The sequence below is a fragment of the Suncus etruscus genome, chromosome 3 (genome assembly GCF_024139225.1).
Source record: "Suncus etruscus isolate mSunEtr1 chromosome 3, mSunEtr1.pri.cur, whole genome shotgun sequence".
Taxonomy (NCBI): domain Eukaryota; kingdom Metazoa; phylum Chordata; class Mammalia; order Eulipotyphla; family Soricidae; genus Suncus; species Suncus etruscus.
Window position 1 is genome coordinate 33265949 of NC_064850.1, and position 14998 is coordinate 33280946.

General features: G+C 38.8%; 1 protein-coding gene across 2 annotated transcripts in view; it reads left to right on the plus strand.

Moving 5' to 3' along the window:
• The window catches only part of TTC8 (tetratricopeptide repeat domain 8), a 68875-nt gene extending 54209 nt beyond the window's left edge, over positions 1 to 14666 (plus strand). The window contains exons 10-14 of one of the 2 annotated variants that reach the window (XM_049769832.1): positions 5624 to 5763; positions 8915 to 9089; positions 9364 to 9486; positions 12928 to 13011; positions 13950 to 14666. In XM_049769832.1, the coding sequence (XP_049625789.1) occupies positions 5624 to 5763; positions 8915 to 9089; positions 9364 to 9486; positions 12928 to 13011; positions 13950 to 14066 (639 nt within the window). In that variant the 3' untranslated portion in view covers positions 14067 to 14666. The remainder of the gene's footprint in view (positions 1 to 5623; positions 5764 to 8914; positions 9090 to 9363; positions 9487 to 12927; positions 13012 to 13949) is intronic. The other variant, XM_049769833.1, reaches the window with a different exon arrangement.
• Positions 14667 to 14998: the final 332 nt, after the last annotated feature.

Here is a 14998-nt window from a genome sequence, read left to right on the forward strand (position 1 = left end):
CAGCCAGGAGGAAACTTCTAAGTGCAGGACTGAATTGAGTATAGTTCATTTTGTGGATTTTTATGGGACTGTTGGGTTTTGTACTTAAATAATTTTTTATTATTATAATATTTTGATTTACTAAGTTGCTTGTAATACAATTTTAGGCATTAAATATTCCAACACCAGTCCCACTGCCAATGAGATCTGAATCCCTTTACCAGTGTACCCATTTTCCTACCCACCACCCCAGCCTACCCTTAGCAGATACAAACTTACTTCATATTGTTTGCTACAACCCAAAGGCAAATAGAATTACCTAAACTTGGATCAATAAAAGTCAATTTGTGATAATTATTCTTTCTCACAATGCTGCTGAAGTCATTGTCTGCAGATTTACTGGGTTGGTTGTTGCTAGTTGAGCCTTCTGTGCTCTGGTTTTTTTCTGTTTGAAGGTGTTGGTAGGGTTGTGGCCTGCTGTGCCATCAGGCAGAAAGGGGAATCTGCCTGCCCTCATTTTGAGAAGGGTCCAGTGTTGTTTACAAGTAGTCTACTTGTAAAGGTTCAGTGGCATCATGTTATTTTCAAGATTATTAGCGGAGCTGGACAGTATTTGTATTTCTTATCAAATAAAGTCTCAGAGGATTCCCATTTGTTTGCCAGGGATGTTAATTTAAGGCACATTTGTGTTGTTAAGATGAGATTAACGGGGCTGGGAAGGTGGCGCTAGAGATAAGGTGTCTGCCTTGCAAGCGCTAGCGTAGGACGGACCACGGTTTGATTACCCCCCCCCCCGCGGTTCGATTACCCCCCCCCCAGTCCTATATGGTCCAGGGGCGATTTCTGAGCACATAGCCAGGAGCAACCCCTGAGCGTCAAATGGGTGTGGCCCAAAAACCAATAAATAAATAAATAAATAAATAAATAAATAAATAAATAGATGAGATTAACATTTTTCATTCCCACTGAGGATAGTAGGAACTGTTTTGTTAACATCTTTTAGGTTATTATATTTCACCATATGCCCAGGTAATTTGTCCCATTATCTCTTAGTGTTCTGTGAGCCTTTAAATTTTCTTGGGGCAGAATTTATGATTTGGGAAAATTATAAACTTCCTATTCTCAGAAAGAGCACAGGAATTTGCAGGAATGTTTAAAATGTGGAATGGAACCAGCATAAATTAATCTGCTCACAGCAGCTGGCAAGGGGAAACTGAGTCTTTCCTTTTGTTTTTGTTTGTTTGTTTTTTGGTCACATCCAGCAGCGCTCAGGGGTTACTCCTGGCTCTATGCTCAGAAATTGCCCCTGGCAGGCACTGGGGACCATATGGGATGCCAGGATTCGAACCACCGTCCTTCTGCATGAAAGGCAAACGCCTTACCTCCATGCTATCTCTCTGGCCCCATGAGTCTTCCTCTTTTCTAAAGGAGGAAGGACCTGTGCCAGGGATTGCCAAGTCACTCCTGTGTTAAGTTAGGTAATGTCTCCCCCAGGCCACACAGACACATAAACTGATGCGCAAAGAAAAAAGATATGCTTGAATAGGAAAATGAGCAAGGGACAGATGTGTAGTTTATTCACTGAAGAACTACAAATATTCCTGTGTTGAATGTTTAACCTTGGCTATTTTTATAAAGTAGTGAAGATGAAAACAATTGCTGATAGGCCATCTTTTACTTAATCTGGCTGACAAGGATGAATGGTCTCTCGGGTGGTCCAAGGTATATCAGAACAAACTATACCCATGCACATTGTGGAAATGAATGTACTTATTTGCAGTTACTGATGATGTTTTTAAGTATATTTACTTTTTTGAAAATTTAACTTGTAGGAATTTCCCCTAAAGCTACTATCAGGTGGCTCGCCAAGCTAAGTATGCCCAAGGGTGGTTTTTGAGGGTTTTTTTGGTTTCTGTTGGTTTGATTTTTGCACCGATATCTGGCGCTCGGGAGCTATTCCTGGCTCTGAGATCAGAAGTTCTTTGGGGACCAGATGTGCTGTCAGCGATTTTAACCAGGGTCTACCACAGCTGCACACAAGACAAAATGCCTTTCCAGTACTATCTTGCTGGCTCTGTTTATAGTTTGTGGACTGAGTGGGATGACAGGGAGCTTCCAAAGGGTTATCAGAAGGCCTTGAAGCCCCTCTCACCTTTTCTCAACCAAAGTTAGCTCAAGGTTACCTTTCTGCTCCAAACTGGTGGTAGGAATCAGAACTGCATGCACCTGATGGTACTGGGGCACAGCATATACCTAGTGATAATCTGGGGGCTCTTATGGTGCCAGAGATAGAACCAAGGTAGCCTGCATGCAATGCAAACACCTGAATTCAAGTGATATCTCTCTGGCTCCAGATTTTATAGTAGCCACACAAACCAGCCACACAAACCAGAAAATTCTTCATCTAAAAGGGGTTGATTAAACTGTAGTTTGTATATCAGAAAACTGTAAAGATGTCAAAAATATAAAGGAGTAGATCTCTTGATGTTGTAAAGGAGAGTCCAGACAGAATAAAAACAATCAGTATATCACTCTTTGGTACTATTTATTTATGATTTAAAACAGTATAAATACATGCACGTGCACTTAAATATGAATTTTGGGGGGAAGCATAGTTTGGATTGTACCCATCTGCATTCAGGGCATAACTCCTGACTCTGCTCAAGTTACAATTACCTGGAATCAAATCAGATATTTGATGCACGGGCAAGGCAAGTGCATTAGTCTCTGTACTATTTCTCTGATCCTAGGACCATTTTTAAAAGAATACTAATGAAACTATTTATTAGTATTTTTCATTGACTGGGATTTGGGAGACTTCATTTTGTATCTGTTTGCAGCGTTTAAATGTATGTAGTGTAAGCACATATTTTATAACAAGTTTGAAGTACACCATATGACATTGCCAGAAACATAAGTTAATTTTACTCTAGAATTCCTTGAAAAAATATAAATGAATTCTGTGCCAATCAATCAAGTATACAAGCATTCTAAGGTAATTTCCTGGAACTGAAGACCTTGAAACAACTAGCTACACAGACTGGAGTTTTCTTTGCATTGTGTGTTGCCACCAGTTACAGTGTGAATTGAGAGTCTCCTCCAAATTCACCTTTAGAAGTTCTTTCCTTCAGTGTATTTTGAGATGGGGCTTTTGGAGAAGATTCATCTCAAAGAGGTCAGAGGGATTGTAATCTCCTGATGGTGTCAGCCCATCCATTAGTGAATGGAGACACTACAAGTGAGTGAATGGGAAGAGAAGGAGGCTAGCTACAAGGCAGGAAGAAAATCTTTTCTGGAACCCAACCATGCTGCCACCTTGATCCTGGACTTATAGACCCCAGAACTGAGAGAAAACTGATTTCTGTTGTCTCTCTCCTGGAAGCCCATGCAGACTTGTCATATACCAGGGTATTTAAGACAGAGGAAATTTGCAATCCTGAGTCTCCATGATTTTCAGGATCATTAAAGCTTCTTTTTTTTTTTTTTTTTTGGTTTTTGGGCCACACCCTGTGACGCTCAGGGGTTACTCCTGGCTATGCGCTCAGAAGTTGCTCCTGGCTTCTTGGGGGACCATACGGGACGCCGGGGGATCGAACCGCGGTCCGTCCTAGGCTAGCGCAGGCAAGGCAGGCACCTTACCTCCAGCGCCACCGCCCGGCCCCAAGGATCATTAAAGCTTCTGAAGGGGCTGTGACCTGAATGTAAAGATTATTCTGTGGAAGGAGAATGTATTCATGTTTGTGGACTTTCATAACAAAATACCTTAAACACCGTGTCAAACAAATTTCTGAGGCCAAGATCTCCAGGATGGACGTGTTGACTACTCTGGCTCCTAGTAAGAACCCTCTTCCTGTCTGGGATGGGGTCTTCCTTCAGTGTCCTCACAGGGAAGAGAAAGGTCCTCTATTTAGTACCTTAAAAAAAACCAACTTGTTGAAGTGATCTCAATTTTTATCTTTAGTATCTTAAGAGTGGTTACCTTGGGGCCAGAGCAATGGCACTACGGTGCGGCCAACACAAGACATTCACTGGCATGCCACATGGTCTCCTGAGCCTGCCAGGAGTGCCTTTTGAGAGCAGAGTAACTCCTGAGCATCACCAGGTGTGACCCAAACCCCCTCCCCCCCCAAAAAAAGAGTTGTTACCTGAAGTACCTCAATGTTCTTAAGTCATGAGTATTGGGGATTAGAACTTCATTATAGTGTTGGGGGGACTGAAATATTTAGTCCATAGATGGGAAGGACTTGCAGTATGTGTGGAGGTGGTGGCCATACTAGACTCAGTTTTTGCTGCATAATCATTGCCACTATATAATCACATAATAGTTTTACCATATTTTTCTCAGTAATAATGGCACAATTTTTAAAAAATGCTTTACATGATGGTTGTGCCCTATTTTCCCTCCAAAAAGGTCATAGTAATTAATAATTATGTAATGAAATATGGTAGATGTTTTTTGTGAGACTTTTGTTATGCAAAATAGCATAATTGCACCTCAAAGATTTTACTTTTAATATTTTTAAGTAGGTTCCTATATTAAACATTAAGGAATCATGAAGGCAAATGAATGAATATATACAATGAAGGCAAAAATTCAGGAAAGTGGAAATTCAGAATTAGCCAACAAGTGTCTTGCATTTAAAAATAACTATGAGGGGCTGGAGCAATAGCGCATTTGCCTTGCACACGCTGATCCAGGACGGACCACAGTTCGATCCCTGGCATCCTATATGGTCCCCCAAGACAGGAGCAATTTCTGAGCACATACCCAGGAGTAACCCTTGAGCGTCATTGGGTGTGGCCCCAAAACCAAAAAAGAGGTTTGAAATTACTTTTCTTTTAGAAGTGGTGAAAATTCCAACAATGTGGCTCTGAGAGATCTGAGGTTCTTTGTTTTGTTTTAGTATTATTTGGGGAAACACTCCCAGTAGTATTCAGGGGCTACTTCTGATTCTATGCTCCAGAGTAACCCCTGGTAGCTTTCTAGGTTCTGGGGAATGAACTTAAGTCATGGAGCACGGCAAGTGCCTTAACCCCCATAATACCTATTTGGACTTAAGGCTTGAGATTCTTTGGTAAAAATCACATGTGTACTTTGGCACTCCTTTTTGATAGGTTCAGTGTGTAGTCAACAGGTTATTCATTGTAAAGGAGACTCTGTTACCCCTCTGATCTTCATGGTAGGTATCCCCTCAGTTTAGAAAAACACTGAAGTTCTGACCACATCAAGGCCCCCTTGAGGTTTGAGCATCAACTCTTCTCTTTGCCGAGATGTGTGTGCTTCCCTGACATCTGTTTGGTCCTGTCTCCATTCATGGCTGTTCGCCTCATTCTCTTCCAAGAGGGTTCCTTGGCAATCACTTCTGAATCAGCCCCTACTTCATTCTCTTTACCCCTTTCCTCACCCTGTTTCCTTTTCCTTCATCTCCCCAACCCCCAGAAGCCTCCTGCACATGTGTCTTCCCTGCCACCTCCTAGATCTAGTCACTTTCTCTTTTCCTTCCTCTTGTGCCCATGGGGCTTAGAACAGTCTGTCACAGAATAGATTATCCACTTTTGTTGAATGAATGAATGAATGAGAAATCAGAAAAAAAAATTCTCAGCAATGATTAAAGTACTGCTTTTTTGTCTTGCTGGAGAATAGGAAATGAACAACATTTCATCGGCAGCTGAGTACTACAAAGAAGTTTTGAAACAGGACAGTACTCACGTGGAGGCCATTGCGTGCATTGGAAGCAACCACTTCTATTCAGACCAACCAGAAATAGCTCTTCGTTTTTACAGGTGGGCTTTACCTTCCAGTTGTCAACTCCTTTACTTTCAAATATTAGTAAAACAAACAATACTGAGTAAAGAAATAAGGTACAGGACATAGAGATAGGAATTCAAGTACCTTCAATTTTTTAGAGTGGCATCTAATAATTTAAAAATGTTTAGGTGTGTGACACCATGCAAAAACACTCAGTTGATTGACTTGAAGGTTATTTTTCTTTGTGTGTATGTGTGGTTTTTTGGGACACACTCACTGGTGCTCAGGAATTATTCCTGGCTCTGTACTCAGAAATTACTCCTGGCAGGCTCAAGGATACCATATGGGATGTTGGGGATTAAACACAAGTCAGCTGCATGCAAGGTAAATATCCTCCCCACTATGCTATCACTCTGGCTCCTAACTTGAGTTTTTTAGACACCAGGTCATAGGGAGTTACTTGTCATCAACCAATGACAGTTTGGTAGTTACTGAAAGATTTTATACCATTGCTACCTTCATGAATCCATTAATGTAACACAGGAATCTTGAAACAGATAATGACAGGATTTGTCCAGAGCAGTGGACTGCAAGTTCTAAGCCCTAGCAAGGACTGACTTGCTTGGCAAAGCGTTGTTCACTCTCATTGACATATTCCTTTCAGAGTCTTCAATTGTTTGCTGGTTCTCTTTTGAGATATACTTCTTTTATTTTGCTTTTTGTTTTCAAAATTAAAATTTTAATTATCATTTCCTCTGAAGTCCTTGGGTAACACTCAGGAAGGTAACTGCTGACAAGTGTGTGATCATAAAACATACAGCGTGAGTGTGTCTGCTGTATGGACAGCTGATATTCTCTGACCTCCCCTCCCATGCCAAAGTGGCCCCATGGTGGAATCTTCATTTACTTATTTGAAATGCATTGTCCTTTGTTCCAGATATACATGTCCCTTGATTACTAATAAATAATAATAACCTCATAATATTATTATATATTATTATTATTATTATCCTCTTATAACCTTTGTAATCCTAAAGTTTATGTCATCAGATATTAGTATGGCCCCTCCAGCCTTTTGAAGGGAGTTGTTTGCTTCAAAGATTGTCCTCCAACCTTTGACGTCGAGTCTGTTGTTTGCTCTGACTATTCACATTTTTTCTTGCAGGCAGCAAAAAATGTTGGATTCAATTTTTTAATCCATTTTGTCACTCTGTTATTTGGTGTGTTTAGTCCATTGACATTGAGAGAGTTGATTGTCATGGAATTTTGTGCCATCTTTTTGTACAAGTTTGTTGTGTTCATGGGGTTTGTCTTGCCTTAAAGTACCTCCTTCAGTTCTTCTTTTAAAGTTGGTTAGAAGTCTATAAATTTCCTGAACTGTTGTTAATTCATGAAGCTGTGTATCTTTCTTTCAAACCTGAATGAGAGTCTAGCAGGGTGAAGTATTCCTGGTGAGGCATTCAGTTCATTGAGTATTTTCACTACATTGCACCACTAGTTTCAGGCCTGGAGAGTTGCTTGTGAAAAATCTGCTGTAGATCTTAAGTAAGCTCCTTGGTATGTATTTTCCTTTTTTTTATCTTGCTGCTTTTGTATTCTATCTCTATCTATGGTTTCATTATTGTGATTAGAATGTGTCTTGGGGTACTTTTATTTGGGTCTCTTTTAGTTGGTACTCTTTGGGCAATCAGAATGTGAGTGCATGCACTCCAGCTCTGGGAACTTCTCTGCACTAATATCTTTGACTGCTGCTTCTTTACAGGGGTTTTCTTTTTGGCTTTCTGGGACCCCAAGGACTCTTATGTTGTTTCTGTTAAATATATCCCAAAATTTATCCAAGATATTGTCATCAGTTCATTTATTTTGAGAATTTTTTATCTTCTCTTCACTTATTTTAAGACTCATTTCTGTCTTCTGCTGTTGTCTGCAGGTGTTATGTTTGAGCTCATCTTCAAGCTCAAAGATTCTGTCATAGCAGCTGTTATTTTGTTGATGAGGCCTTTTAGTGAGTTTTTCATTTCAAAAATGCCTATCAGGCTTTTAAGTTCTATAATTTCTGTTTGAAATTTTCTTATTTCTTTTCTCATATACTCTTAAGTCTTACTGGCTGTCCACTTCAGGGGTTCTTTGAGTTCCTTGAACTTCCTCAATGTTTCCTTTCTTAGCAGAGAGGCTATATAAGTTGCTTATACAAGTTTGGCCTTCAGAACTATCATTTTCATGCACTAAGCATAGTGGGGTTCTGTGTTGCTTTTTCATTGTAACCTTTGTAGTATGGTGGTGTTTTTTTTATGTGTTGAGGTCAGGCTTATTGACTAGAAGAAATGCATGGCTGGGAGAGAAGCAGAGCTGCCTCAATTTTCTTGGGGCATACTGACTTTGGGTGAAAATGGCTCTTCTGAGTCAAAGATGATCCCACGCTGGTCTGTCTGTCTGCCTGTGTTTCTTGCGACTACTTACTGGGACAAGCCCAGCTGGGGTGGCTGGAAGACCCCTCCCCTTGTCCTGATGCTTCTCTTTCTCTCAGGACACACTGACCTGGGGATGAAAATGGCTCTTTGAGTCAAAGAGGAACCCATTGCCAGTCTTTCTGTCTGCCTTAGTTTTTATGGGACTTTGTGGCTGCCTATTCTCTGGAATTCATAAATTTGTAGGGACAAAGTGGGGTTCTTTAAAGCCAGGTCGATAACATCATGATCCACTGATGGGCCTGTCTTCCTTGTTAGAAGTTGTCTAAATTACAAAATATACTACCCAAAACAGAGTATGGAGTACTGAGTACTCTAACAGAGTACAACCTTCATATTAGTTTAGGTTTGTAGGATTTACTTGTGGCCAAATATGTGGATTTATTTCATGCAAAAATGTGTGGATTTTACTTTATGCCACTATTTTATTCCTCATTGTGGTTCTCTGACAAAGCCTTTGTGGAAAGGAGCTTATATAAACTGTTTCTGACCTTGCCTCTGGTCATATTTCTCAGCCTAGTACCATTCCAAAAAATATTCTTTTTGTACTGGTTTTTAAATGTTTTCTTTTTTAAATAACTTTTGATCTGTGTTCTTTCAGGGTGTTAAAAAAATTTTAAACAAAGTCATTTCTAACAGTAAATATATATGTTTTATTTATAGTTTTAATATTTATAAAGTTGGACTAACACCAAAATCTGTGTTCTTTTTCAAAAAGGCGACTCCTGCAGATGGGTGTTTACAACTGCCAGCTTTTCAACAATCTGGGGCTCTGTTGCTTTTATGCCCAGCAGTATGATATGACTCTGACCTCATTTGAACGTGCCCTTTCCCTGGCTGAGAATGAAGAGGAAGCAGCTGATGTCTGGTACAACTTAGGCCATATAGCTGTGGTATGTTTTTTATTTTTCTGATGTGATTTCTGGTGTTGCAAGAATGGCATAGTTTAATCAAAGAGCACTATGGAATTCCTGGTATTGACACTCCAGTTAAGGTCTAAGTGTAGTAAAGAGATTACTAGGAGTCACCATATCTTGTTTTTTATTTCCAAAATAAATCCTCATTTACAGATTCATACTTAGTTCCTATGGTCATCATTGCATTTATCTGAGGAAACTGGAAAAGAATGTAGAATTGTGTATGTGAGTGTGTTCTTTTCTTTGGCAGGGTGTGGGAGATACGAATTTGGCCTATCAGTGCTTCCGGCTGGCTCTGGTGAACAATAACAACCATGCAGAGGCCTACAACAATCTGGCAGTGCTGGAGATGCGGAAGGGCCATGTTGAACAGGTCAGTGAACTTGACCAGTGACCTGGTGGTGAACAGTTGGTCTTCTCAGAGAAAAGATGTGCCCTGTGGCTATTGAAATATATTGCAATTGAAAAATAAGGTCTTGAGTCTGACAGATCTGGGTTGAGTTCCAGCTCTGTCATGTACAAACCTTTGTGACCTTGGGCAGGATCATCAACCCATTTAGGACAGATTCATCTCTTACTCAATTACCAGGCCTACTACAAGATTCTCCTGGTTGGTCTTTGTTTTCATTTCCACCCTATTTTACATCTTTCTCAGAACATCCAAAGTCTCCTTTCAAGATTTTAAAAGAAGTAAAGATTTTGGTTACTGCTTTGCTTCTTAGCATCCGCCAAAGACTTCTGGCTGCCTTCACTTGGCAGGTTGCATACCTACAAGGTTTCACATAATCTGGCCTCTAGTCTCCTTCTCATCTTTTTCTTTCTCTTTTAAATGCAATCATTATGTATTTTATTAATCATTTAGTTATAACTCTCCAGTTCTGTTGTCTTTGGCTATTTGCTGCTCCCTTACTTATAGATGAAACCATTCTGTATCAAACTGTCTCCTAAGTGAGCAGGATATTCTCTAGTTTCATTCAGATATGGCAAATCACTTGATTGCATCTTTCCATTCAGCTATATGGTAGCCCACTGTGTGTGTGTGTGTGTGTGTGTGTGTGTGTGTGTGTGTGTGTGTGTGTGTACCACAGCTTCTTGGTCCATTCATTCTTAGTTGTACGTTTGGATTGTTTCCATATCCTGGCTATTATATTAAGTGCTGCAATACATGTGCATATATCATTTTGATTGAATTTTTTCTTTTGGTGTTTTGGTGGGAAATACCAAGAAGTGTTATCACTGGACCATTTGGGAGTTCTATTCTTTTATAAGTCTCCATATTGCTTTCCTTAGAGGTTGACCTAGACAACATTCTTGCCAATAGAGAATGAGGTTCTTTTTCTCACAACATCCCTGCCAACACTGGTTGTTTCCAGTCTTTTTTGATATATGCTGTTCTCATGGGTATGAGATGAAATCTCATTGTTTTTTTTAATTTAATTTTCCTAATAATAAGTGACAGGGAGCATTTTTTCATAAGCCTACCAGCCATCTGTAGGTGTATGAAATATTTTCTGTGGGTTCATGTCTGTCTTCTCTTACTGTTTTGGGTGGGGTTTTGGATTTTTTTTTCATTGATGAGCTTTGTGATGGCTGCAAAAGAAGCTAGTGTTAAAATAAAAAGGCACCCTGATGATTAGGAGAAAACCTTTCCCTAGGGCCATAGAGATTGCATGGAGGTAGGGTGTTTGCCTTGTATGCAGAAGGATGGTGGTTCAAATCCAGGCATCCCATATGATCCCCGAGCCTGTCAGGAGCGATTTCTGAGCATGGAGCCAGGAGTAACCCCTGAGCACTGCCAGGTGTGACCCAAAAAAAAACCCAAAAACAATACAAAACAAAAAACTCTTTCCCTTGACTTTTGCCTCCACTCTTTCCCATTGACTTGGCAGCCCTACTTCTTTGCACATATGCAATGCTGTTCTTCCTGTAGGTCTTTAGAATGCTCCTCTCGGCTCCTCAGTGATGTCTTTCTTTTTTGTTGTTCAGGTCTTAGTGTAACTGCCACCTCCTTAGAAAACTGTCTTATTTTAGGATAATGGGCTCTCAGGCATGGCATAACACATGCCTTTTTTTTTTTTCTTCTTCCATTCAGAGTGCTTATTTCATCAGCTTTTTTTCATTTTTATGTGTAGAGTATTGATATGTTAGCTGCACAAAATCAGGGGCCTTCTCTGTCTTTAACCACTATATTTCAGAATCAAACATTGCTTTGGATGGGCCTACTGTATAGTAGGTTCAGTATATATATATACGTGGTTTGAATGGACACTAAATAATAGCGGAAGACAGAACTGATGAGGAGATTTTGAGAGGATTACAAGTTGTACATAAAGCACACCGCCTAGTAAAAATATAGTCTTAAGCACATGGTGCAAGCTTATTTTGTATTATTATTAGTATTGCTATTACCTCTGTGACAAACAGTTAAGAATGCCAAATACACTCCTATAACATTAGTAACGTAACGTAAGAGACATAGAGACAGATTGAGGAAGTAATGGCCACAGACACTGACAAGAAGCGTAAATTGCCAGGATCTTCTCCAACCTGGTCTCCTAAGACCATGAAAGCTCTTTATTTTTGGGCTGCATCTGATGGCTCTCAGAGTTAATCCTGGCAGGCTTCTGGGACCATACAGAAAGCTGAGAATCAAACCCAGGTTAGTTGCATGCAGGCAAATGGCCTATTTATAGTGCTATCACTGCAGCCACTAATAAACTTTTTTTTTAAATCACAACAAGAGCCATCAAATTCTCCAAATGCAAGAAAGATTGATTTGTATTTTATCAATAAAATTTTCCTAACAGGACAGAGCAACAGTGCAGTAGTAGGGCATTTGCCTTGCTTGCTGCTGATCCAGGACGAACCTCACTACGATCCCCAGCATCCCATATGGTCCCCCAAGCCAGGAGCAATTTCTGAGCACATAGCCAGGAGTAACCCCTGAATGTCACCGGGTGTGGCCCAAAAACAAAAATTTGTTTTCTTTTCCTAACACAGGCATTTGTTTTATTCATGGAACTTTGTAATGGAGCCCACTTTGCAATAGGAACTAGAAGTGATTTGAACTAGTATTCTTAATACTTTAGAGAGCAGAAAACTTATCCTTTTCCTTTGTTTTCAATTGTCATTTTCAGGTCAGCAGTATACTAAAATATGCTTGCTTGTTGTCATCCAGCACAAAATTTGGAGCTTTGAATTTAGCCGTATTTTTTTAGGATTTTGATGTTTCATTAGAAAACAGTTCACTAGAAGCCTAATAACTCAGTAAAGAAAAAAGAAACAAAAAAATTAGATTAAGAAGTGTTATTCCTTTTGAACATCAAGAATATCATATTTTGAGTTGTATGGCATATTAAAACAGACTTTATAGTAGTTTCTCAAGTCACTAATTTGAACTCTGAGTAATAAAAGAAACCTACCCTGAATGAGTCTACAGTTCTCATTTTTTTCTTCATATTTCAAAGTATGGAATACACTTTGACTTGTTAAATAATAAACCAATAAATATTGATATAATTTGGGTAAGGTAATATATGTCAGTAAGTCACGTATCATGAACAATATCATCTATGTTTTTTATAAGGTCATGTTTTTTAAAAGTACTATGCTAGATAGAGGATGCTCTAACCAAAAAACAAGTACATGGAGGTAGTTATGTATGTCAGTGGAAGATTGCTGCTTTGCATGTCCAACGCCTTGGGTTTAATCTTTGGTATATCTGTCCTCTTTCCCAGACCCCAAAAGAAATTACAAGTATAATGTTGATGCATATTTACATACCTTTGGTTTTTCCTTTTTTCTTTTCATACAGGCAAGGGCACTTTTACAAACAGCATCAACTTTAGCACCCCATATGTATGAGCCTCACTTTAATTTTGCAACAATCTCTGATAAGGTATTCTCTCTCTTCATCAATTTTTGTGTTTCTTTTTCTTTTTTTATAAAGTATAGATAAATAAGGAAATTCTAGTGACTTCCTGAAAGAAATAATTTTTTAAATAATTGTAATATATACTTCACTTTAAGGGACAATTTAAGGAAGTTTAAATTTGCCAACAAATGTTGACTAAAGATTCTATAGATTAAAGAGAATTATTTCTTTTTAAAGTTTTGACATATCTTCCTTCCTTCCCTCTCTCTCTCTCCTTCCCTCCCTCCCTCTCCCTACCTTCCCTTCCCCCTCTCCTTCCTCCCTCTATCACTTCCCTCCCTACCCTTTCCCCTCCCCTTACTCAACCCTTTTCCTCCCTTCCCCTCCCTCCTATCTCTCTCCCCTCCCTCCCTCCCCTTCCATCAGTTCCAAATGCACTACAGGCCATTGATTCCCCTGGAATCAGAGTCGATTATTGTAATAGCACTATTTAGAATTTTCTAGAGCATATTATTGGATCTTAAATACAATTATTATTTGCTTGGATTTTCTGTCTGAAAGATAATATTCCAATCAAAATATGTTTTTATCTGTGTGGTTCATTACGGATAGTTTTCCAAAGCTCCTGAGAGCGGGTTGTCTCAGCATGCAAATGTCATTTTCTTTTTATAATCCTATCATGACAGGATAAGAAAACTCTAGGTTTTGAATTCATAACTAGACAGCAGTAATGGAGCAGACATTATTTATATAATTGGTAATTTGATTTTTCTCACATTTTAAAAAATAAAATCTACATGAAAGACTTCTAAAATCAAAGTAGCAATGAAAACCAAGTAATGAATATATCCTTAAGAACCCTTTGAGTTTCTATAGTATTTTTCTGTTTTCTTTCTTTTTTTTTCCTTCAAGCTGCTTTACACATTTTCTTCTCATTCTATACTCTCTGGTGTTTCTTGCAGATTGGTGATCTACAGAGAAGCTTTGTAGCTGCTCAAAAGTCTGAAGCTGCATTTCCAGATCATGTGGATACACAACTTTTAATTAAGCAGTTAAAGCAGCATTTTGCCATGCTTTGATTGTTTCTTAGACCAAATGTATTTTTATAAAGCAGAATTATGCAAGGGGGAAAGTGAAATGTGTGCATATTCATATGTGGGGATGCAATAGAAACCCATACTTGTTTAAGAATATATAACGAGGGAGTTGGAGTGATAATATACTGGGTAGGGCTCTTGCCTTGCTTGTGGCTGACCTGGGTTCAATACCCAGCATCTCATATCATCTCCCAAGCCTGCCAGGAATTACAGTTCTTGAGTGTAGATAGGAATAACTCCTGAGCATCACTGGCTCTGGCCCAAAAGAAAAAGAATACATTATATAATGAAAACTTTATAATAAAAGATAGGAATTTTTAAGTGTACACAATTTGTAAGTTTTGTCATATAATTTGGTAAAATCTATTTATAATGTTTACAAAACATTTTCATGAATTTTTCTTAATGTTATATAAATGCATATTTCACTGTTAAAAGCTCTCCATTAGCTCTCATGTAGCTTAAAAGGGAGGTCATTGCAATTATGCCTTTATGGGTAAACTATGTATATTTTTCCTAAGTAGAAACTTTATTTATAGGTTAAAAATATATTGAAAAGGGGCTGGAGAGAAAGCATGGAGTAAGGGTATGCATGCAGAAGGACAGTGGTTTGAATCCTGGCATTTTATATGGTCCACCAAGCCTGCCAGAAACTATTTCTGAGCTAGAGCAAGGAGTAACCCCTGAGCACTGCTGGTGTGACCCAAAAACAAACAAACAAAAAATATATTGTAAAAAGCTTTTATATCAGATGCTGCATGAAACACCAAATTTTATTGGAATGTATTAAAATAAATCTGTGTAAAATACCACCATTCTGTTATTTTTATTTTGGTAATCTCTGATAAAACAAATTTTCAGAAGTTCAGTAATCTTAGAAATCAAGTAAACTTGAAATGATGTTCCACCAGTTT